The 24712-nt window shown below is 45.4% G+C and overlaps 1 protein-coding gene across 2 annotated transcripts in view; it reads left to right on the plus strand.

Moving 5' to 3' along the window:
* The first annotated feature begins 1473 nt into the window (after positions 1–1473).
* LOC126457021 (caspase-1-like) overlaps positions 1474–24712 on the plus strand; it is a 151072-nt gene continuing 127833 nt past the window's right edge. Inside the window, exon 1 of one of the 2 annotated variants that reach the window (XM_050092992.1) lies at positions 1474–1851. In XM_050092992.1, the coding sequence (XP_049948949.1) occupies positions 1765–1851 (87 nt within the window). In that variant the 5' untranslated portion in view covers positions 1474–1764. Of the gene's footprint in view, positions 1852–2251; positions 2401–24712 lie in introns of those variants that run through there. The other variant, XM_050092993.1, reaches the window with a different exon arrangement.

Genomic DNA, 24712 nt, shown 5'->3' on the forward strand with positions numbered 1-24712 from the left:
TAACACTTCAAACTCAATCTTTTTCAGCCGCCTTCGCTTACATCTGTCGAATGACTACTTACTATATGGGGCATATAGCATCAGTTAATTACGAAACAACAAAACCAGCGACGCTGCGATATGAGTAGCTGCTACAGAGTGTTAAAGCAGATCTAAACAGTTGTTGCTCTCAGTATTGTAATGTGACGTTATACAACAAGCAGAAGAAAAAATTTAAATCGAAACCAATGAGCTAATCAGATTGACTCTCTTCATTATTGTTTTTTTCTGTCAACTGATTCGTCATTACAGAAAAAAGGGATGCGTATTTAATCTGTTGGAAGTTTTTTCCTATAGAACCGGCAGTCTCACGTTACCAGTTATTAAATCGTAGTTGGAAAGTATCTGATCGTTAAAAGCAATGTTACTTTAGGAAACTAGTTTTCCAAAGAGAAAAATAGAAATTCGTATGGGTTGAAGTTAAGTAGCATCTATTTTTTATTATTGCCGTTACTTTTCGCGGTTTATGTTTCGCTAGCTAACCACGACTCGACAACTAATTTGCATCGTTATCCTTCGCATTTAATTTCGCTGTCAAAGGAAAAGAACATAATACGCAGCCGATACATTTCTGTAAGTTACAGATATTCTCATAACAACATTTACTTACAGAACGCTAAAATTCTGGCAATGCGGAGACCATCTCAATCACACCAACGTTCAGGAAACATAAATAATGCATGAACAAATGAACAACGCAAAGATCGTTGAGCTATACAGACAGTTTAATGTTACACAAATCGTTTACGTCTTCGGTGGTGTTACTTTGAAATATTTTATGTTTCTTTGAAATCGAGAATCTGAGTTTTAGATGAGAAGTTATAACATGTCGCCCAGATGTTACAAACTAGTTCACTTTCGTATTATTCACTAAGTACTTTTTTGTGCAACTCTCATACTATTAACAACCTAACGATCCTCTTTTATGTGTGTGCAGAGAAATTCTGTGTTGTTCGTTTATACAGATGGGGCAATTTAATGTTTTTCCTCATTGAGAGTATGTTGCAGAAAAGATTACTTCATCTAATGTGGTGTTAATAACTTTTCTAGTATGGCTGAATATCTGCCCATTCCCCCCTGACCACCCTCCTCCCACACCCCCGCATTCACTTCCTTCAGCATTGACCACTCCCCATCACTTTGCAACGAAACAAATCCGTTACACAGGTTTAGTGACATTCTCGTGTAAACGCTATGATTCAATAATTGTAATAACAGTTACTACATTGTGGAACAGGGAAAGGTCAGCTGTCTTACAGGAAAGGACTTCAGTGAATCGTGCGCCTGCGTTGTGTGACGCATACACTGCGACGTCAGAGGCGGCTGGCGAATCCGCGAAACGATAGCAGCGACTTCGCAGGCGCGCCCAACTTAGTTGCTCTTTCGTCCACCTGTTGGCGCTGTGTTGCGCTGGTAATCAGTTGGCACGAAGTACTGGTTCGGAAGCGAACGCGTGCGCTCGTTGGCTAGTTCATTTGGCGACAGCTGACGGTCAGTCGCCACTGGGAGACAAATATAGCAGCATGCTCTTGGACACCCCTGGCTCGGCATTAGCAGCAGTGGGGTGCCTCAGTCGCATAAACAGTGTTCGCTATTACTACGGAGCAGTCGGTGGCGGTGTGCCGCGCGCTGCAGTAACTGTTGGTCGGTGCTTCAGGTGCGCGCAGTCCGGAGGGGTCCTTCACGCGACTGCCTTGCGAGCAGAAAGCTGTGGCCGACCTGGTGATGGATGTTCTTGCTTGCGTCTGCACAGCCATCGCCACGGCCCTCACAATCTTCATCTCGGAGGCGATATGGCACAGGCACAAATCGGTGAGTCCATCACTACCTCGGTTTTTTTTTTTCTTGTAACTGAGCCGGTCCGCGAGTACCCTTGTTTACTTTGCCTGCTGTTGTCAACTTCCCATTTTTTTTACATAATTTCGTGAAATTTGGTGTCCGTTACGCCTTGCACGGACACGTTTCTACCTAATGCTGTTCCTTCCGCCTCGACTGCGAACGCAGCTGCTGCTAGCAGAACCGTGAAACTTCCCCGCTCCAAGGCCACGCTTGCTTTAGTCTATCGGCGAGAGATGGCGTCGCCGTCTGAGCGGAACCGGTACACAGCGCGACAAAAACCTGACACTGCGGGAGGGGGGTGGTTCGTAGTACTCGTAGTAGGAGAGCGCCGGAGTGGAGGGGAGAGACGCGTGGACCTGTAGTAGCCGTCATAGTGAAGAGCTGCTGCGTCAGGCTGTTGTAGTATCAGCTGCGGCTTCGAGGCGAGAGGTTGTGCTTTAGTGGACGGCGCAGTCTGCGAGCTCCTGACGCAGTGTGCTGATTGTGGCTTATCTTCTGCTTGCTCAGCGGATACCTTCTGTAGTGAGTACCGTGTTTTTCATCTTTTGTTCGATGCTTTTACTTTGTGTACCGGGATTTGCACCTCAAAACGTAGACATCGGTCCTTCTTCCGTATAGATGGTGAAACCACGAAAGATACTACACGTTATTCTACCTTTTCAGCGCTGTACGTAACGCTTTAAAAGTTCCGCGCTTCTTGACCTCAGGTGGTTTATTTTCTGAAGAGCTGGAATTCTTAGCTTAGTTCTTAACGTTTAATTCCGTTTAGGTAGCAGTGTTTGTGACTAACATTTTTGGATTAGTGTTCATTACTGAACAAGAAACTGTCTGCGCGATTTTGTTTGGTTTCCGAATGTACATGATGCAACTTTATCGGCAGTGTTATGTGTAAAGTGTGGAACGCATTCAAAAGTTTACATTTTTTGCTTTGATACATTGTAATTCGTGCACGAAAACAATGCGCCCGAGAAATGCGTCTTAATTTGGTTTTTGTTGTAAAAACAGTGGGTTTAATATTCGCTTTATGAATCACTATTTCTCAGTCTTCTTGAACAGCGACAGAGCGTTTAACGGGCTGCGTCGTGGATGTTGCTAGTATAGATATTGCCAATGTGAACCACAGGGCCCCATACTCTCAAACGTAGACTGTAGTACAGGCGTTAGTTGACACGAGTGTCAATACCATAACCGTAACGCATTTTTTGCCTCGTTTTATTTCAACAAAATACTTTTGCGTAACTGACTTAAGGCTTCGTGAAAATCGCTCGTGAGCACTGCAATCCGTTTCTGACATGTTAAGCAGACGCGTGCATTCCGCTCCACAGGATAAAACCTGTTAAGACGACAATCGGATGGTGGCGTGATGCGCAATCAATCTGGGTCGTTAATAATGAGCAGAGGCACAGTTAAACAAGAGCTACTGGCGTTCTGTTGTCGACATCAGGAGATTCTAAAAGATGTACGTAAATTTTAATGCATAACCGCGAAATACGTTCTTGGTCCTTCTTAAACGGAAATTTTTGCTAACTATTTGGAACGAACAGAATAGTCTTACCTTAAATATTACATCACATGGAAGTGGCGATGTATTTCGTACATCTACAAATAAACAGCATTAGCAGTTTTATTAAGCTCCTGTAATACTGCAGGATTTGGAAATAATTTTTATTGAACGTTCTTTTATCGTTGTGGCTGGTGATAGTAAAAATAAGATACAATAGTTGATTTTGTGTGTGCATACGACGAGCGGCTTTTAGGATTCAGTGTTAGATTTCGTTTGCAACCTCTACACTTACATTAAAAAGAGCGTTTCTAATTTTCATTGACAATATTGACCTACATGAAATTTCTACTGCGAATGTATATGAAGACGTGGGATTGCGCTTCAGTTCTCACACCTAGACGTGAGTGTGTAAATAAATTAACCGTAAATCATTCGTTTGTTTGAGGCTGTCAATAGCAGGCCTGCTTGCAGACAATTAAAAGATTGGCGCTAGTTATTATCAAACCTGATTTCTGTTGGTAAATATGTGCTGTTACGCCGCCGTCTTCACAACCAGAACATGGGCGCGATGACAAAAATGACACAAATTTTAACTAGCTGTCCACCCTGTTAACGAACGGCCTTTAAAACACAGGAAATCACTGTAAACCGGACAGATGTGCCGAAACATGGTCATTAAGTGCCGAATAAGATGAATCTACTGAGTGCACCTTAACGCCGTCCTGAAAGTGTTTTGTTTGTATACAAAAGGTTTCGGTAGCGGACGAGATACTGAGGTGAATGTTATCAACCTTCTGCGCTAAATGAAACTGTTATAGAACTACTGAACGGTAGTTACTAGATCTTTGATGTAGGATAAAGATAGTACACCAGAATGAAATTTTCACTCTGCTGCGGAGTGTGCGTTGATTGGGAACTTCCTGGCAGATTAAAGCTGTGTGCCGTACAGAGACTCGACCTCCGGACCTTTGCCTTTGGCGGGCAAGTGCTCTACCAACTGAGCTACCCAAGCACGCCTCACGATCCGTCCTCATAACTTTACTTCCGCCAGTACCTCGTCTCCTACCTTCCAAACTTCACAGAAGCTCTCCTGCGAAACTTGCATGACTAGTACTACTGGAAGAAAGTATACTGCGAAGACATGGCTTACACACAGCCTGGGGGATATTTCCAGAACAAGGTCCAGAGTTCGTCGCGGTTCGGCACACAGTTTTAATCTGCCAGAAAGTTTCGAAGATCGTACATGCGACTCACACACTGCTAGTAATGCCAGTTGCGTAGGTTTTTTGATAGTTTGGCTACAGCTAGCTGATGACGAATCCGTTTTTGTGGGTCGACTTTAGGGTTCCAATGAGGAACGAGAGATCATGTATTGCAGAAAGCTCGAGGCCCAAGTTGTACTGTTTCCTCAGTAACGCACGTTGGAAAATAACTTTAAATTGATTCGTGCTTTTCTATTCTTTCAAATTTTCCCCGAACACAGAACTGATAAGCTGTGTAACCACTAGTCAGGAAAATGACATTGTAAACATTGATAATTTTGTGTTTATTTTTTATACCCAGAGGCTGATGTCATCACGGAGGCTGCCCCACATTCTTTAAGATCACCCCAAAGATACTCACCTCCTCTCTGTGAAAGTTTTCCAGTGGTACGTCTGCCAAATTTCCAGTTCTTAGACATGGAAACAGTTGATGGATACTGAAGTTCATGTAATGATACGCACCTAGGAACAACTCACCAAAGCCCATTCGCGTACTCGTCTCTTCTTATTGTTCCACACTGGTTGGAGACGTGTCACAATAGTAGCTAAAGACAGTGATATTTTCACAGCTTACGTCCACACAAAGACAATATCGTGTGAAATATCTCGTAGTAGTTAAACTGCAATTAAAATACAACTTGGCTATATTGTGCAGTCCATGTTGCAAGACTCATAGATCTGCATATTATTCCATTGATTTGTTACCGCATCATGAGTTTTGGAAGAAAACTACTCTCGATGTAATATGTTAATATTTGCAGCCATTCATCCTCATTTATTCAGTACTGTTTCTCATAGGTAAAGTTAATTATTAATCTTTTGTAGCAAAATTTTTTTTAGGAAAAAAGTTCCATGTAGGGTGACTGTTTACGCTGAACGTTTCGAAAATGTGTGTAAACAAATTATTCAGAGAAGAGTACAAGTAAAGTAATGGAAATGCAGAAAAACACGATGGCTAAAATAATTTCGTGAAACATGTTTCGTTAAAAACGAGAATAGTTTATTTGTTAGAGGAGTAATATTAGCATGTAAATGATACAGTATTGTTACGACGAAAGTTGGGGACTGGTTTTTCCCTCCCCACCCTGCAGGCTTCGCCCTAAGTGTGCTAAACGCTATTCTCGAGGGTCCTTTACCCGCGCAGTGCGGCGATAACTTAATATCGATGTCAGAGTTGTCATTTGTGAGATTGACAGACGATTACCGGCCAAGCTAATTGAGGAAGGAGTGTAAATTTGTGCTATCAAGCATAGTCATTTTCCCATGTGGATTCTTTTTAGACCCAACGTATAATCATCCTGCTGATTCGTAAAACTGAAATTGCGTATCGATGCGACAGCAGTTTCGAGAGGAATCTAATCCCCCATCGCCCCCGTCTTTTATTTTCCTTGATTTTGCTAAAATACTTCCGGATTATTCTGGGACGGTTCCTCTGAATAAGACACTCGGTTATCTTTCCCATCCTAGAGCTACTGAGGCCTTAGTCTGTCATTTTATATCCTTATATCCTTCCATCCTTTAGGCGAAAGCGGAAATTGTTCGAGGTCAGCTTGGTTTCTCGATCCACCATCACTCAGCAAAATCTCCGTATTCGTTTTCGTACCTTCACTGCCGTGAAAGGAGCAAAGAGTGCAAAAGTATCCCTTTGTTAATGAGGCTGCCTCGATTATTGAAGAGTGGTAAGAGTTACGTAGTGTGTGCCCCCCCCCCCCCCCCCATCTTCCCTCTAATCCAAATTGCACTTCTCGCAGTTTGTGTGTGTAACGTATGTGTACAGTACATACATGCACCATAACACTCGTCAGAGATTTGTAATCCAATTTAGCTTTCCCGAATTTACATTGCAATTTTTTTAATAAAGTAAATAGACGCGAACATAGATAGCGGACTACGTTACAGATTACTTTATTACAACCCCATCTCGTACTCAAATTAGTTGCCTTCGGCCGACTCTCAACTAGTCAATTACAACCTAGCCTACACGTCAGGCTACGCTATGGATGTGCCACAGCGACCACGGTTTCAGGTGGTCATTATCACAGTCTGCCCCATGTGAGAGAACAGTGCACCGACCATAAGAAGTATTTCACTGTTCATTGTGAATTCTCTTAAATACTTTTGTTTTCGTGGTCTGAAATGACTGTACTCGTGGTGTTGCTACAAGCCCGACCATGAAAAGTTTGTACTTACGGGATGTTGATAGCACTGTATTGTGCTCTCATGGAAGTCAGAAAAAGCAGCACTTGCAATACAGTAAATTCGAAAAAGAAACAAAAACAGCACGGAATCCCCTGATTAGCTTCAAACTACTTGTACTTTGGCTTCAATGTGACGTTCACTTTGTAGGGTTAACCCGAACTCATCCCATAATTTTGTGTGTTCGGGGTATATTGTCTGATTATTTTGGTATAAGGGACCTGTCTTCTGTGGCTCGTTGCAAGAGAAATAGTGTAATTGATTTATAGTATAACAATGAAAAAGCCTTTAATACACCATTATCAGAACGCACAACACATAGGAGGCTTCTACGTATCGGTAAAAAAAATAAAAAAGAGAACTGATGCTGTTGGCTTCGTTGCGGGAACAGTTATACACAGCGTCGAGCTGGCTCTCTTCCATTACGTCAGTGAATCCATATACAAAGTGCATACCGGGCAACTCGAATCATTAAACGTATCCAGACTGCTGAGTTTTGCTTTTGACGTTTAAATAACACTGAGGACAAAACAACCCAGCGACAGAATAGTAAGTACGAATGCAAGGGCGAAGGGTAATGAAGAAAGGTGACATTACGGTGTTCAACACACTAGTACCATGAGTGAACGTTTCCGGACAAGGCACACAACTCATGTTGTTAATGTTTGCGCTGTTATGCAGATACTGTCAGTGCAATATAAAGACAAAGAGGGAGAGAAATACACGAGAATGAAATTACTCTGTAGAGAGACATTGGAGCTCACGCACGGCTCCTTTGTACCAAAATATACAGAAAATATCCCAGAGTTTCCGAAGTTGTCGGAGTTAGGGTTCACGCTGTATAAGGCCTCTACACGCACAATAATTTGAACGACCGACGGACCGACCAATTTTTTGACACGCTACGTACGTCCGGCTAAAAGCACTCAGCGGTTTCAACGCCGCCCTGTTGTCGTGATTTAGTTCATTGAGTTTGTTTTCGCCCTATTGTTGTTTTAAGTTCATTGAGTGTGTTTTGCGAGATCTCCTTCCGGTTTACAAAAGCACAAACTGGGATTTCCCTCGGCTATTTTAGAGGTACAAGGTCAAAAAAAGCCGAGAGAGCTATGGACAAAGAAGTGGCTAATGCGAAGAAGGAAATCAACCTACGTTCTGTTACTTAAGGAGCCGGAAGTCTATGATGACCGTAATTATTTTAGAATGTATGATACATGCATTTCTGAGCTGCTGCACACCATCAAACCATTCTTAACGAAAAGGAATAGTAAAGAGAGGATAAGTTGATAGCTACTTTAGTTTCTAGCTACTTGCAGAAGTTGAGGCCCTCAGATTCGGTGCTGTTGTATCACCAAAATTATTAATTAAAATGGTTGCTGAAACCTGCAACGTAATTTATAGATTTCTCAGGAAGTACGTCATGGTGAAGCAAAATGAATAAGGCAAAAGATAGCCATGTACACTTTAGTTTATTTCTGTATGTAGCAAAAAGAGGGTCCTGTAAGTTTAAAAAACCCATTTCAAAAGCGAAGAAAGACTACAAATGGTGGTGGCGCGTATAATCTAATATATACAACAAATACATAAGAAAAGAAGCATTTAGCTGCTGTTACGAAAGGACCCACTCTGTGCTCTTCATAGCAACAGGCTTAGATATGGGCTGTACTTACAACAAAGCATCAGGCATATTTTCTGAAGTAAGGTCGAGTGAATGTCGATATTTCGGGTTTTAGATCTAATTTCCTAGATGTGTCGGAAAAACAGAAATATGGGAGGTCCACGGAGTTTTGTTCTGTGTCACACGAAAACTTAAAGGATTCGTTAAAAATGCTTCATTTGATGTATCTAATTGCTACATTCGTCTTAAGACGTGCTACTTTCCTCGTAAGACATGTCGTACAAACACCAGCAGTCTTCAAATTTTGCTACGGACGCAGGTTCGAATCCTGCCTCGGGCATGGATGTGTGTGATGTCCTTAGGTTAGTTAGGTTTAAGTAGTTCTAAGTTCTAGGGGACTGATGACCACAGATGTTAAGTCCCATAGTGCTCAGAGCCATTTGAACCATTTTTCTTCAGAAAATCTATTAAAGTTTCTCCTGCCTCACACTGTCATGTATAATAGAACATCATTTAATTCCGCGCTTAGTTAGCAAAAGACGAACTATCGGACTGTTGGCACGACAGCGCTACACACAGCACAGCACAGTTGGTTGTTTCGAGTGGGGGGGGGGGGTAGATAATTTGGTCATAACCCGGCCGACAGCCCGGAAAGAAATGTTCGTTGGTCGTTCAAAACACCTACTCATGTCCAGTCTGGTTGGAGCGTGTGTAGGAACCTTTAAAATTTCTCGTTCCTTCAAAGTCGCGATTCGAAACGCGCTGCTGCGCACTTTCGCTACAATGTGTATCTCCGCAGCCGTGCCCCGGACGTGCCGATGGTTGCGGCTGCCAAAGAGAGCAAGAAGCGGGCACAGTGGCCGACAGACCTGTTCGCTGCTCCAGCGGCTAGCCTTGTACGGGTCACTGGCCTTGCAGTGCGCGTGGGCCCCGCCACTTACTACTCTGCCGCTAAACGGCTGCTATTTACGTCTGCTACCCAGCCAGACTTTGTTTACAGTCCGCATCTCTACAGCAGGCGCACGCAGTTGGCCTTACGTTAGCGTAGTTCTTAAGTCTGGTGGCGGCAGCCGCTGCTGTACCTAGCTGCTGCACTGTTGCGTCAGTCGGTTGTATGTTACCGAAATTAGGTACTCAGCAGTGAAATAATAGGGGTTCCTCCCAGAGTTGGTGTATTTTACTGTTAAAATTCACGGAGTGTACTTTCGTACAAGAGACAATCTATACAGGGTGTTACAAAAAGGTACGGCCAAACTTTCAGGAAACATTCCTCACACACAAATAAAGAAAAGATGTTACGTGGACATGTCTGGAAACTTCCCATGTTAGAGCTCATTTTATTACTTCTCTTAAAATCACATTAATCATCGAATGGAAACGCACAGCAACAGAACGTACCAGCGTGACTTCAAACACTTTGTTACAGGAAATGTTCAAAATGTCATCCGTTAGCGAGGATACATGCATCCAACCTCCGTCGCATGGAATCCCTGATGCGCTGATGCAGCCCTGGAGAATGGCGTATTGTATCACAGCCGTCCACAATACGAGCACGAAGAAACTCTACATTTGGTACCGGGGTTGCGTAGACAAGAGCTTTCAAATGCCCCCATAAATGCAAGTCAAGAGGGTTGAGGTCAGGAGAGCGTGGAGGCCATGGAATTGGTCCGCCTCTACCAATCCATCGGTCACCGAATCTGTTGAGAAGCGTACGAACACTTAGATTGAAATGTGCAGGAGCTCCATCGTGCATGAACCACATGTTGTGTCGTACTTGTAAAGGCACATGTTCTAGCAGCACAGGTAGAGTAACCCGTATGAAATCATGATAACGTGCTCCATTGAGCGTAGGTGGAAGAACATGGGGCCCAATCAAGACATCACCAACAATGCCTGCCCAAACGTTAACAGAAAATCTGTCTTGATGACGTGATTGCACAATGCGTGCGGATTCTCGTCGGCCCACACATGTTGATTCTGAAAATTTACAATTTGACCGCGTTGGAATGAAGCCTCATCCGTAAAGAGAACATTTGCACTGAAATGAGGATTGACACATTGTTGGATGAACCATTCGCAGAAGTGTACACGTGGAGGCCAATCAGCTGCCGATAGCGCCTGTACATGGTACGGAAACAACTGGTTCTCTCGTAGCACTCTCCATACAGTGACGTGGTCAACGTTACCTTGTACAGCAGCAACTTCTCTGACGCTGACATTAGGGTTGTCGTCAACTGTACGAAGAATTGCCTCGTCCATTGCAGGTGTCCTCGTCGTTCTAGGTCTTCCCCAGTCGCGAGTCATAGGCTGGAATGCTCCGTGCTCCCTAAGACGCCGATAAATTGCTTCGAACGTCTTCCTGTCGGGACACGTTCGTTCTGGAAATCTGTCTCGATACAAACGTACCGCGCCACGGCTATTGCCCCGTGCTAATCCGTACATCAAATGGGCATCTGCCAACTCCGCATTTGTAAACATTGCACCGACTGCAAAACCACGTTCGTAATGAACACTAACCTGTTGATGTTATGTACTGATTTGCTTGATGCTAGTACTGTAGAGCAATGAGTCGCATGTCAACACAAGCACCGAAGTCAACATTACCTTCCTTCAATTGGGCCAACTGGCGGTGAACAGAGGAAGTACAGTACATACTGACGGAACTAAAATGAGCTCTAATATGGAAATTAAGCGTTTCCGGACCCATGTCCACATAACATCTTTTCTTTATTTGTGTGTGAGAAATGTTTCCTGAAAGTTTGGCCGTACCTTTTTGTAACACCCTGTATATTGCTTCTTCTTGTGTTTATCTTCTGAAAGGACTATGACGCAGGCCGGTACGGGAACATCATCTCCGGACAAGCTACTTACCCGAAATTTCCCCTCTTTATCCTCGTACACTATCAACCTTCTCAATTTTCTGTACTAATTTTTATACACACTGTATACAAATATTGCACTACACTGCTCCTCTTAGCTTAGCGCTTCGGAGTGTCGACCTCTGCCGCTTAGGCCTTAAACCGGCCTTCATAAAATTAGGAGTCCAGTTCATAGAGGCTTAATAACAATTTATACCCCTCACTGTTCGTGACTTGGACAGGAAAGGGGAAGTAAACAGTGGTGTCTTTACAAAATGCAGAATAATTACTAGCAAATGCAACTCTAGATTTCATCTCTAGAGGCTCTTTATTTCCATATAGTGGTGACTCATACAACGGGTGCCGCCTGGAGGACTCCAGCGTTACTCAGTGACTGTTGTTCTAGTTCATTTGTAGACGTCTGATGTGCATTCTGGTATTTTCGCCTAAAGCAAAATCTACACGTCATATTAACATCAGTTCAGTGACACTACTACAGATGCCGTTGGCACCCACTCCAGAGAGCTTAGATTATATATACTGGGTGATCAAAAAGCCAGTATAAATTTGAACACTTAATAAACCACGGAATAATGTAGATAGAGGGGTAAAAATTGACACACATGCTTGGAAAGACATGGGGTTTTATTAGAACAAAAAAAAGTTCACAAAATGTCCTACAGATGGCGCTGGACAGCAAAATGTCAGTGACTGCGCGTGACAATCATGTATGAAAGGAGCTGTAATGAGAGATAGAATCAGATGCGCCAGCAGTCGCAGCATGTTGACGTTACCTGAAAAGGCGCTTTTAGTGAAACTGTATTATCAGAATGGGGAATGTGCTAGTTCAGCGTTACGATCCTATCGCCATAGGAAGGGGATTCGAACGGGTAAAGGTCCTTTGACAAATGCAGCTGTAACGAGAATGATTTCGAAGTTCGAAGCCACTGGTTGCTTAGACTGTAGACCCCGTAGTGGCTGACCGAGCACAAGGCGTAATGCTGCTGAGACAGTTCAGGAAGAAATGGAGACTGTAGCGGGTTCGTCCATGCACGGGGAAGTCAGCGCTCGTGCAGTCGCACGTCGCACCGGCATTCCATACACTACTGTTTGGTTGGCACTGAGACGTACCCTCCGATGCTATCCGTACAAAGTCCATCGGCATCATAAACTGTTACCTGGCGATTTACTGAAGCGGAGGGCATTTGCGGTGTGGGCGTTTCAAAAGATGATGATGACGATTAAGTGACGTGTTGTGGACCGACGAAGCTCATTTCACGCTCCGAGGGTCTGTCAACGCCCACAACTGCAGAATTTGGGCTACCGAAAATCCTAGGACCGTCGTGGAAAGTCCATTGCACGACGAGAAAGTCACGGTATGGGTTGGATTTACATCCACCGTTTCCGGGCCTTTTTTCTTCGAGGAAATGCGTGATTTTGGTTTTGTAACTGCTACCGTGACGGGTGAGAGGTACGCCGATATGTTACAGAATCGCATCATCCCCAGCCTGGCTGATGAACACCTGCAGGAACGTACGATGTTTATGCAGGATGGCGCTCCACCCCATATTGCTAGACGCGTGAAAGATCTCTTGCGCGCGTCGTTTGGTGATGAGCGTGTGCTCAGCCGCCACTTTCGTCATGCTTGGCCTCCCAGGTCCCCAGACCTCAGTCCGTGCGATTACTGGCTTTGGGGTTACCTGAAGTCGCAAGTGTATCGTGATCGATCGACGTCTCTAGGGATGCTGAAAGAGAACATCCGACGCCAATGCTTCACCCTAACTCCAGACATGCTTTACAGTGCTGTTCACAACATTATTCCTCGACTACAGCTATTGTTGAGGAATGATGGTGGACATATTGAGCATTTCCTGTAAAGATCGTCATCTTTGCTTTGTCTTACTTTGTTATGCTAATTATTGCTATTCTGATCAGATGAAGCCCCATCTGTCGGTCATTTTTTAACTTTGGTATTTTTTTTGGTCTAATAAAAACCCCATGTCATTCCAACCATGTGTGTCAATTTGTACCCCTCTATCTACATTATTCCGTGATTTATTCAGTTTTCAAATTTATACTGACTTTTTGATTACCTGGTACATCGTAAGACTCGCCAGGCATATTTTGTCTAGTGATTCGGCAGGTACTTGATATTTCGTTCTTTGAGTTTGTAGGCCCAAACAAATAATGTTCATCACGTGTTTCGTGAGACACCCATTGTCGACTGAAAACGACGAATTGTTTGTTACGCGCAGACAATTAGTCTTAAAGCAATATTTTTGGTGCCCACTCGGTAGTGCAATTTTCAATTACTCTGGTGCTGAATCGTTTTATCGCTACGTGTTAAGTGACAGTAAATCAGGGAGTAGCGCTGCTGCATGGCGGGCGAATCGCTGCCGGAGTTACTGGTTATTTTTCGTGTTTTGACGTTCCTGTTAATAAAAGTCGGTAAGACGAATATCGTAATACGTAAAATATTGTTTCAAATATCATTGTGTTGCAACAAACAGACCCTTTTCACTGACACAAGGCGTAGAATTAGGCGTGAATAAGAGTATTTGTTTTCGGTAACTCCAACTATATATTGAAAGAACGAAATTGCAAACATTTGTCTGTGTTGTTTCTGCCGTTTCGCACTACATGAAGTGGAGCCGCAATTTAGTTACTCATTTAAAGCTGAAATCAAATACTGATCTTAACACCTGAAAGACTTGTTGTATTAGTACTAGATCTGTATATTCTTAATCGTCAGTTCGTCAGAGTTGCGTAGTTTAAAAGAGGATGATGTTTGTTCCGATTTGATCCGTATTCAGCAGAGGTGTTCCATAAGTCAGTATTCCATTACAAGGCAACAGGAGTGGAGTGTTTACTGGTAGGAATTATCCTAACTAGTCACTTACCGTCAAACATCCTTCATAATGCTGCCATGGACGCGTTGAGGTTCTTTGCTCTTCCGTTGCCCTGCATGAAATAACCGTAACCTGTTTCGTTAGTTGTTGGCTCTCTGGAGGTCGAAGGTTATTCGATTGTTAGTGAAACGCCGACAGCAGTCATGTCTGCAGATAAAATTATGGGGATTCAGGTTAGTTTGTTATGCAAATAACTTTTTTAATATCCAGACGTGCTTTGCCACATCAGCGGGTAGCCACTGATGGCACAAAAGTACCGAAGAACGTTGGGTCATTAAAAATAGTTGCTTAACAGGCGCACCTGAGTTTCCATTGATACAGTTGCTTGTTCACATGCGAAAAATTCTGGTTTGTCGAAAACAAATCGGTCAAATAATTCCTATTCCATTATCAGCAGACGACACTGCAGTGGATTTTGAAGTAAAGGAATACTTTCAGAACTCAAAACGTGTTTACCACTTCATGTACCCCAATAGATGCAGCCCAAGTACCTCAATAAATGCAGCCATGCTTAACCAGGAAAATATTTCAGGATCAAAGTATCTATCAGGCACTGGCTGTAATAGTCAGTCACAGAACTGACAGAGGTCACCCATTCCAACTTAGGCTCCTCAACCTGAGCTATCCCCCCAGGGGATCCACAACTCTTTTGTGGATACGTTCGTAGCGAGCACGGGGCCCCGAGCTAATGTGGCCTTCCTTCCTTTCCGGGCTGCATACCTTCCCTTTCCGAATCCTTCCCCATCCCCTGTCTTCGCCCCCCCCTCACCTCTGGCTCTTTCCTTCCCTTTCTCCCCCTCTGGGAGTATGGTTTGTGCCTATGTCCGTGCTTGTCTGTCTTCTTCCTTCCTTCCTTTGTCCTTACCTCTTTTCCTTACCTCTTTTCCTTACCTCTTTTCCTTACCTCTTTTCCTTACCTCTTTTCCTTACCTCTTTTCCTTACCTCTTTTCCTTACCTCTTTTCCTTACCTCTTTTCCTTACCTCTTTTCCTTACCTCTTTTCCTTACCTCTTTTCCTTACCTCTTTTCCTTACCTCTTTTCCTTACCTCTTTTCCTTACCTCTTTTCCTTACCTCTTTTCCTTACCTCTTTTCCTTACCTCTTTTCCTTACCTCTTTTCCTTACCTCTTTTCCTTACCTCTTTTCCTTACCTCTTTTCCTTACCTCTTTTCCTTACCTCTTTTCCTTACCTCTTTTCCTTACCTCTTTTCCTTACCTCTTTTCCTTACCTCTTTTCCTTACCTCTTTTCCTTACCTCTTTTCCTTACCTCTTTTCCTTACCTCTTTTCCTTACCTCTTTTCCTTACCTCTTTTCCTTACCTCTTTTCCTTACCTCTTTTCCTTACCTCTTTTCCTTACCTCTTTTCCTTACCTCTTTTCCTTACCTCTTTTCCTTACCTCTTTTCCTTACCTCTTTTCCTTACCTCTTTTCCTTACCTCTTTTCCTTACCTCTTTTCCTTACCTCTTTTCCTTACCTCTTTTCCTTACCTCTTTTCCTTACCTCTTTTCCTTACCTCTTTTCCTTACCTCTTTTCCTTACCTCTTTTCCTTACCTCTTTTCCTTACCTCTTTTCCTTACCTCTTTTCCTTACCTCTTTTCCTTACCTCTTTTCCTTACCTCTTTTCCTTACCTCTTTTCCTTACCTCTTTTCCTTACCTCTTTTCCTTACCTCTTTTCCTTACCTCTTTTCCTTACCTCTTTTCCTTACCTCTTTTCCTTACCTCTTTTCCTTACCTCTTTTCCTTACCTCTTTTCCTTACCTCTTTTCCTTACCTCTTTTCCTTACCTCTTTTCCTTACCTCTTTTCCTTACCTCTTTTCCTTACCTCTTTTCCTTACCTCTTTTCCTTACCTCTTTTCCTTACCTCTTTTCCTTACCTCTTTTCCTTACCTCTTTTCCTTACCTCTTTTCCCCGCTGCGACGTTTGAGACCCCCTCTTCTTTCCTTTCCCTTTCTCTTTCTTCCTCCCTGTGCGTGTCTGAAGGCCGACCCACGCACTTCCATGCGTAGCCGGTGACGGGGTAACGCGTAATTCCCCGCCCAGGGTAGACAGGTAGGACACGTACGTACCCCCTGGTAACGGCCAGGCCCAGGGAGGGGTGATTACCCGAGCTGATACCTTCCGAAAGTGCCGATTGGTCCCTCCGTCCGTTTGTCGGGAGGTGTGACCTGAGGTGTGAACAATCACCTAAGGCGGGAGTGCCCTCAGAGAGGGCCCCCACAAGGGAGGAGCGCGCCATCGGAGACGCCGGTAATCATGGGGGATTCTTCCGCAATGGTTTCCTCACCTTCCACTTTGTCTGCTCACAAACGTAAGTTCACTGAGTCTCAGCCACAGTCAGTTCTTCCATCGTTGCCACAGTTCCTTGTTGTTTCTCGGTCTGATGAAGGTCACGACTTCTCCACGGTCAACCCTTTCATTATTCAGAAAGGTGTCGACGCAATTGCAGGTCCTGTAAAGTCTTGTTCCAGATTACGGAATGGCACCCTGTTGTTAGAAACAGTCAGTGCCCTCCAGGCACAAAAATTGCTGCGTACCTCACTACTACACACCTTCCCTGTCCGGGTGGAACCGCACCGTACTTCAAATTCCTCGCGTGGAGTCGTTTATACACGCTCCCTCGATGGCTTGTCTGACGAAGAAATTCAGCACTACCTGTCTGACCAGGGCGTAACGGCTGTTCGTAGGGTTATGAAGAGGGTTGACACAAACATCATTCCAACCCGCACTGTCTTCTTGACATTTGACAAAGTTCAACTCCCATCAAAAATCAAAGCAGGCTATGAGATAATTTCCGTTCGCCCTTACGTTCCAAACCCTGCGCGTTGCTATCGGTGTCAGCGGTTCAATCACACCAGCCAGTCCTGTTCCAATCCGGCCAAATGTGTTACGTGTGGCAAGGATGCCCATGAGGGTGCTTGTCCACCTCCATCCCCTCACTGCATCAACTGTATGGGTGACCACGCTGCTTCCTCTCGAGATTGTCCCGTTTTTAAGGACGAAAAGCTCATCCAGGAAATCAGAGTAAAGGAAAAGGTGTCGACCTTTGCTGCTCGAAAATTATTCGCCAGTCGACAGCCCACCGTGCCTCAGAAAGGAAAATACAGCACTGTCCTTGCTTCTCCTCGGCCAACAAAGGAGGCGGCCACGCAGACTTGCGACCTCACTTTTAGTGCCACGGTCGTCAGATTGGCCAGCGCAAAGATCGCCCGTTCAACCTCCCCGCTTTCGCCTGCCCACTCTATGGTTCACCCTTCGTCGAGTTCTGCTAAATCTCGAGCCCACAGGTCAGACACGAAGTCTTCGAAAACAGAGCATACTCGTGAAGAGTTTTTACGTACCGCAACTTCACAACCATCGGTTCCTCCTTCATCTAAACATCATGTTTCAAAGAAGGCTACAAAGAAACCCAGTTCCTCTCCTTCTCCGCCAAGGCGTGTCCCATCTACAGCACCACCTGGCGGAAATCGCCCTCGGCCGTCCTCTGTGTCGCCGAGGCGCACTGCTGGTGGCCGGTCAACCGGCCGATCGCTGGTGGCAGGAGCTGCTCCTGACCAACCTATGGATCACGATCTTCTGCCTTCGGCTGAATGCCATTTCATGCTGTCGGTCGCAAGCTCTGAGCAGTCGTTGAGTTGACAGCGACCTTGGTCACAGTCCTCAATTTTCTGTTCACCCTATGTCCATTATTCACTGGAATATCCGCGGCATTCGAGCCAATCGGGATGAATTGTCGATCCTCTTACGATCCTACTCGGCGGTCATCTTCTGTCTTCAGGAAACAAAGCTGCGTCCCCATGACCGCTTTGTTCTCCCTCATTTTCAGTCCGTCCGATATGACCTCCCCTCTGTTGAAGGCACCCCAGCACATCGAGGACTCATGATTCTTCTCCATGATACTCTCCATTATCACCCAATCCCCTTAAACAGTTCCTTCCAAGCTGTCGCCGTCCGTCTTTCTCTTTCTGGATACACGTTCTCTCTTTGTACTGTATACATTCCATCGTCCACACCAATGGCACGAGGTGATCTCCTTCATCTTCTTGGTCAGCTTCCACCCCCCTATTTGCTGGTTGGGGACTTCAATGCCCACCACCCGCTTTGGGGATCTCCACATCCTTGTCCACGTGGCTCCCTATTGCTAGACGTCTTCCACCAAGCGGATCTAGTTTGCCTCAACACTGGGGTCCCCACATTTTTGTCTGCCTCCACGACACATTTATCTCATTTGGACCTTGCGGTCGGTACTGTTCCGTTAGCTCGGCGCTTCGAATGGTTCGCCCTTGATGATACACACTCGAGTGACCACTTTCCATGTGTCCTTAGACTGCAGCCTCAACTGCCATATATGCGCCCGCGACGCTGGAAGTTTGCCCAAGCCGATTGGACACTTTTTTCGTCTCTAGCGACATTCGATGACCGTCGCTTTCCCAGCGTCGACCGAGCGAGGTGGCGCAGTGGTTAGCACACTGGACTCGCATTCGGGAGGACGACGGTTCAATCCCGTCTCCGGCCATCCTGATTTAGGTTTTCCGTGATTTCCCTAAATCGTTTCAGGCAAATGCCGGGATGGTTCCTTTGAAAGGGCACGGCCGATTTCCTTCCCAATCCTTCCCTAACCCGAGCTTGCGCTCCGTCTCTAATGACCTCGTTGTCGACGGGACGTTAAACACTAACAACCACCACCACCACCCAGCGTCGACGATGAGGTCACACATATTACCGCTGTTATTCTTACAGCTGCGGAACGTTCAATACCACGCACCTCCGAATTGCCCCGGCGCCCCCCAGTTCCTTGGTGGAACGAGGCATGCCGTGACGCAATACGTGAGCGGCGACGTGCTCTTCGTATTTTCCGTCACCATCCTACTTTGGCCAACTGTATCCGCTATAAGCAGCTCCGTGCGCGAAGCCGTCGCGTCATCCGCGATAGCAAGAAGGCAAGCTGGAAATTCTTTATTAGCTCATTTAACACCTTCACTCCCTCTTCGGAAGTTTGGAGTCGGCTTCGACGGTTCTCAGGCGCGCCTAGTTTCTCCCCGGTCTCTGGGCTCACTGTCGCGCATGATACCATAGTGGACCCCGTCGCAATTTCTAACTCATTGGGTCAGCACTTTGCTGAGATTTCGAGCTCTTCCAATTACCCGCCAGCATTTCTCCCGAAGAAACGTGCAGCGGAAGTGCGACATCTTGCTTTCCCCTCTCAAAATCACGAAAGCTACAATACTGTTTTCTCCATGCGGGAACTCCAACATGCCCTCTCTTCTTCTCGCTCCTCCGCCCCAGGACCGGATGGTATCCATGTCCAAATGTTGCTGCATTTATCCACCCATAGTCTGCGTTTCCTCCTTCGCCTTTATAATCGAATTTGGACCGACAGTACTTTTCCCAGACAATGGCGGGAAGCTATCGTCGTTCCCGTTCCGAAACCTGGAAAGGACAAACATCTCCCCTCTAGCGATCGCCCCATTTCTCTCACGAGTAGTGTCTGTAAGGTTTTAGAGCGTATGGTGAATTACCGTTTAGCTTGGTGGCTGGAATCCCGCAGTCTTTTAACACCTGCCCAATGCGGATTCCGAAAGCATCGTTCTGCAGTTGACCATCTTGTTGCTCTCTCCACTTATATCATGAACAATTTTCTCCGGAAACGCCAAACGGTAGCAATATTTTTTGATCTGGAGAGAGCATACGATACCTGTTGGAGGACAGGCATCCTCCGCACACTGTTCTCTTGGGGCTTTCGAGGCCGGCTGCCCCTTTTTCTTCGCGAATTTATGGCAGAGCGCACATTTAGGGTGCGGGTGAACACTACTCTCTCCCGTACTTTCTCCCAAGAAAACGGGGTACCCCAGGGCTCCGTGCTAAGTGTTGCACTTTTTGCCATCGCCATAAATCCAATTACGGATGTCTCGGGCTCCCTCTTTGTGGACGATTTTGCGATCTACTACAGCTCTCAACGGACAAGCCTTATTGAACGACGTCTTCAAGGATGTCTCGATCGCCTCCACTCGTGGAGCATCGAAACCGGCTTCCGTTTCTCACCCAGTAAGACCGTTTGTGTTAATTTTTGGCTACGTAAGGAGTTTCTTTCGCCCTCCTTACATCTAGGTCCTGTCAACCTTCCGTTTTCCGACGTCGCTAAATTCTTGGGTCTTATGTTTGACAGAAAACTGTGCTGGTCCTCCCACGTTTCCTATCTTTCGGCTCGCTGTCTGCGTTCCCTTAACACCCTCCGTGTCCTGAATGGTACCTCCTGGGGAGCGGACCGAGTGGTCCTTCTCCGCCTCTATCGCGCCTTAGTGCGCTCGAAATTGGATTATGGAAGCATAGTCTACTCCTCTGCTCGGCCGTCTATTCTTCGGCGTCTCGAACCACTGTGGATTACGTTTAGTGTCTGGAGCTTTTTACACCAGCCCTGTGGAAAGCCTTTATGTTGAGACTGCTGAACCTCCGCTGTCCAATCGACGGGCAGTCCTTCTGAGTCGTTATGCTAGCCATCTGTCTTCCATGCCTGCTAATCCAGTCCATGACCTTTTTTACGACGCCTCCTTTGATGTAGGTTATGCAGGCCGCTCCTCCTCCCTACTACCCCCGGGAGTCCGCTTCCGTCAACTGCTCCATTCTCTTTCCTTCCGCTTCCCTAAAACCTTCTTGACAACTTGGGGTACAGCACCGCCTTGGCTCCGTCCCCGGATCTACTTGCTACGTGACCTATGTCAATTTCCCAAGGATGGTACCCCTACACTTGTTTACCGTCGGGCATTTGCTGCTCTATGTGCACAAATGACTGACGCCACATTTATTTACACCGACGGCTCGAAAACATCGTTAGGCGTAGGGAGTGCCTATATTGTTGGCGACACCCCAAGTCACTTTCGGCTTCCCGACCAGTGTTCGGTTTATACTGCGGAGCTTTACGCTGTTCTCCAGGCTGTCCACTACATCCGCCGCCATCAGGGGATACAGTACGTAATCTGCTCAGATTCTCTCAGCTCTCTCCTCAGTCTCCAAGCCCTGTGCACCCTCTGGTCCACCGGATTCAGGACTGTCTGCGCTTGCTCCACCTAGGGGGCGTCTCGGTGGCGTTCCTCTGGCTCCCGGGACACGCTGGTATCTGTGGAATGAGGCGGCCGATATAGCGGCCAAGGCTGCAGTCTCTCTTCTTCGGCCAGCTATTCAGTCGCTTCCCTTCACCGATCTACGGAGCGGTTTATGTCGCCAAGTTGCTCATTTATGGCATGCGCATTGGTCAACACTTCCCCATAATAAATTGCGGGAAGTGAAAGCCCTTCCTTGCACTTGGACCTCTTCCTCCCGAACGCGTCGTCGGGAGGAGGTAATTTTAGCTAGACTCCGGATAGGGCACTGTCTTTTTAGCCATCGACATCTTTTAAGCGGCGATCCTCCCCCACTCTGTCCCCACTGCTCTCAGCTGTGGACGGTCAGACACCTTTTAATTGAATGCCCCTATTTTAATCCGTTACGCTCCCGTCTACAGCTATCGCCTGATCTATCGTCGATTTTAGCAGATGACACGCGCTCAGCCGACCGCGTTCTCCAGTTTATTAGTGACAGTGAAATGACTTCAGTCATTTGAAGCTTTTTTTGGGGACAACCACCCCCTTTCTGTAGTGGATTTTTAAGCATTCCTTCTGCTTTTAGTTTCTCAAATTTTATGACTTTTTTCCCATTGCTGCTGGTTTTAAATTTCGGTTTTTTCCTGTTTCCTAAGTCACGGGCTGGGCGCTAATGACCATAGAAGTTTTGCGCCCTAAAACCACAAAAAAAAACCTTGAGCTATACGCTTACCCTGTTTACTGTAAGTTTCTTAGCAAATATGGAAGTGTTTTCTATTGCCTTCTTACCGTCTACCAAGTACGTTGCAACCCCGCTCCTAAGGTGCAGCCGCCGCCAACACGGAGTACAGATGCTGCAGAAGACTTATCCGTCCCATCCACCGCTGAGGTTAGTCTTTATCTGCCTTCATGGTCGTTGATTGTTTCCCTTGTAGCCCTAGGTAGGAGCACTCGCAGGGTTTTATTAGCCGGGCCAAATGACATACTTTCTTTTTATTTTCCTGAGGTTGTTATATCCGTCCTTTTCCATCCGGGCTTGGAACCGCCAACAGCGAAGCTACTGACAGAGCAACACCTAAATTGACCAGTCGATGCCCTACGGTTACTCCAAAAGATCAGTGGTGTTCGTGCCGAGCACTCGGAACAAACGTTTGACACACCCATTTGCAATTCTGAATGGCGCACGATTTTTGCTCCTATAGTTTACTCCAAGACAAAATCGATACGCCGCTGCCACTTTGTGCAACGGACCCGATCGTCATGCGTCGATGTGAGCGTAGCTATGTAGCCGTTGGTTCCGGTGCAATGCCGAACACAACCCTTGCGTGGTACGCGGAAAGCACTGTATTACGTCGGTCACATAAATTATCCCTACAACACAGAGCTGTTGCTTACACGATCTACATATTTTTCAATACATACTGCTTCTCTTAGCAAACTCTAATTACCCACGAAAAGTAAAAATTCTCCATTGACTTACTTCAGTTTACTTCCCTAGCAACCCCACTTACAAAGAAAAGTGAAAAATTAAGGAAAATACGTTTAACGTTAAAAGTTCAGGTTTTACTGCGAATTGAAAACGTTAGACCATACTAGCTACGTGACAATTCGTTTGATGTGCCGTTAGCTATGCTCACGCCATAGATATTCATTCTCTGTGCTGTAACAATATCGATGTTTAACACTTTACTTCTTTTAAGGGTTCCTGACTCTAGCTCGTAAGGTTTCTATTTTCATTTTTTATTCAACTTTCTCTATTGTTCCCGAAGTTGGCCTTTCACCTATTCTGAGATGAGTTTTCCATAAATTCTCATTAGGATTGAAAAACAGATTTTGGAAATGTCTCGGTTAAGTTAGAGCTCTTAAATAGCCACAGGAGAACTGTGTGGTTCTTGAAATTTGTATGTACTCTTGGCACTATTGAACGTCGATCTGGAGCCCAGTTTTTTAATCTCCCTCCCTCTCCCCCCCCCCCCCCCTCCCCCTACCACCTGATATATTAAATTTTCAGTCGTCCGCATATAAATCTCGAGACGTAATACTGTTTTTACGGTTGACCTCGGTAATCGAGGGCTTAGTTTTGCTACTTAGCTGTTGTCGCTTTGGCTGTCGAAGGCTCCATTTCTCTCAAAATTATGCCCTGCTGAGGCGCTCAAACGAGAATCTCTCTTAAATTACTCGAGATAAAGTGTTTTTCTCTCAAAGCTTCCATTCCTGGCCTCGTCGTGGCTGATAAAATTGTTCCTGATTCATAACGTCGTTTTCTTGACAGTGGAGCACAGAACTTAAATTTGGCTAATAATAAGTTATGCTACTTCAATCCACGTCTTTCGGTGACAGACTATTAAAGTTAGCTATCTAGAACTCCTGTAAACAAAAAGAAAATTGCCATGTTGTTGGCTTGGTTACGTTTTGCTTACTAACAGTAATACTGGTTTCAATGGGCAGGCGAACACACGTACTAGATAAGTGTTGTTCCATGCTCAAATACTTCACACAGTCTCTTCAAAACTGACACCTGTGAAGATAATTTTCGCCGATCCTGAGGCCTTCTGTTATCGCCGTAGGGTGCTAATACCAAAACTGCAGCTGATAATTGACTGTTGACTTGGTTTCTCTACATTATCGTTCTTTAATTACACACTGGAGGTCATCATTGTGGAATATCAGTATAAAACCGCGCGTCACGCAATTTTCGGTAACTGCGTATTTAGCCACAACCGGTTTCGAGCTTCGTAAGCAAGTTTCAAGGGATATTTGTCTGTGAACCGGATATGTGCAATTTCGTTGGAATGTTTCGCAGTAATGTAGACGTTCCTTCTGGAGGACGTTACGTTCCAAGTCTGGTTGGCTACTACGCTCACAGCCTCAGCTGGATGATTCTAAGCTAGAATAACTCTTTCCTCTGCAGCAGAGTATGCGCTGTTTGGAAATTGCCTGGTCGAATAAAGTGTATGCAGGAGTAGGTTTTTCATCCAGGAACGGCATAAGGATGGAGGATCCTCTAACAAATGGCTCTGAGCACTATGGGACTTAACATCTGAGGTCATCAGTACCCTAGAACTTAGAACTACTTAAACCTAACTAACCTAGAGACATTACACACATCCATGCCCGATGCAGGATTCAAACCTGCGACCGTAGCGGTCGCGCGGTTCCAGACTGTAGCGCCTAGTCCCGCTCGATCACTCCGGCCGGCGATCCTCTAACAGATCGACACTAATAGTACTAATCTATAATTCTGTGCGGCCGTTCTTAGTATGTGACCTACATTCTGTAGTCAAGCTGGAGTATTTGCTGTGTTACAGATTCACGATAAACATGACCTAGGATAGGGAATTAGCGGTGTGTATTTAATATGAAATATAACTGGGATAGCTTCGTTTCCTTGTGTTCTTTTGTTGCGAGAGT

The sequence above is a fragment of the Schistocerca serialis genome, chromosome 2 (assembly GCF_023864345.2).
Source record: "Schistocerca serialis cubense isolate TAMUIC-IGC-003099 chromosome 2, iqSchSeri2.2, whole genome shotgun sequence".
Taxonomy (NCBI): Eukaryota; Metazoa; Arthropoda; class Insecta; order Orthoptera; family Acrididae; genus Schistocerca; species Schistocerca serialis.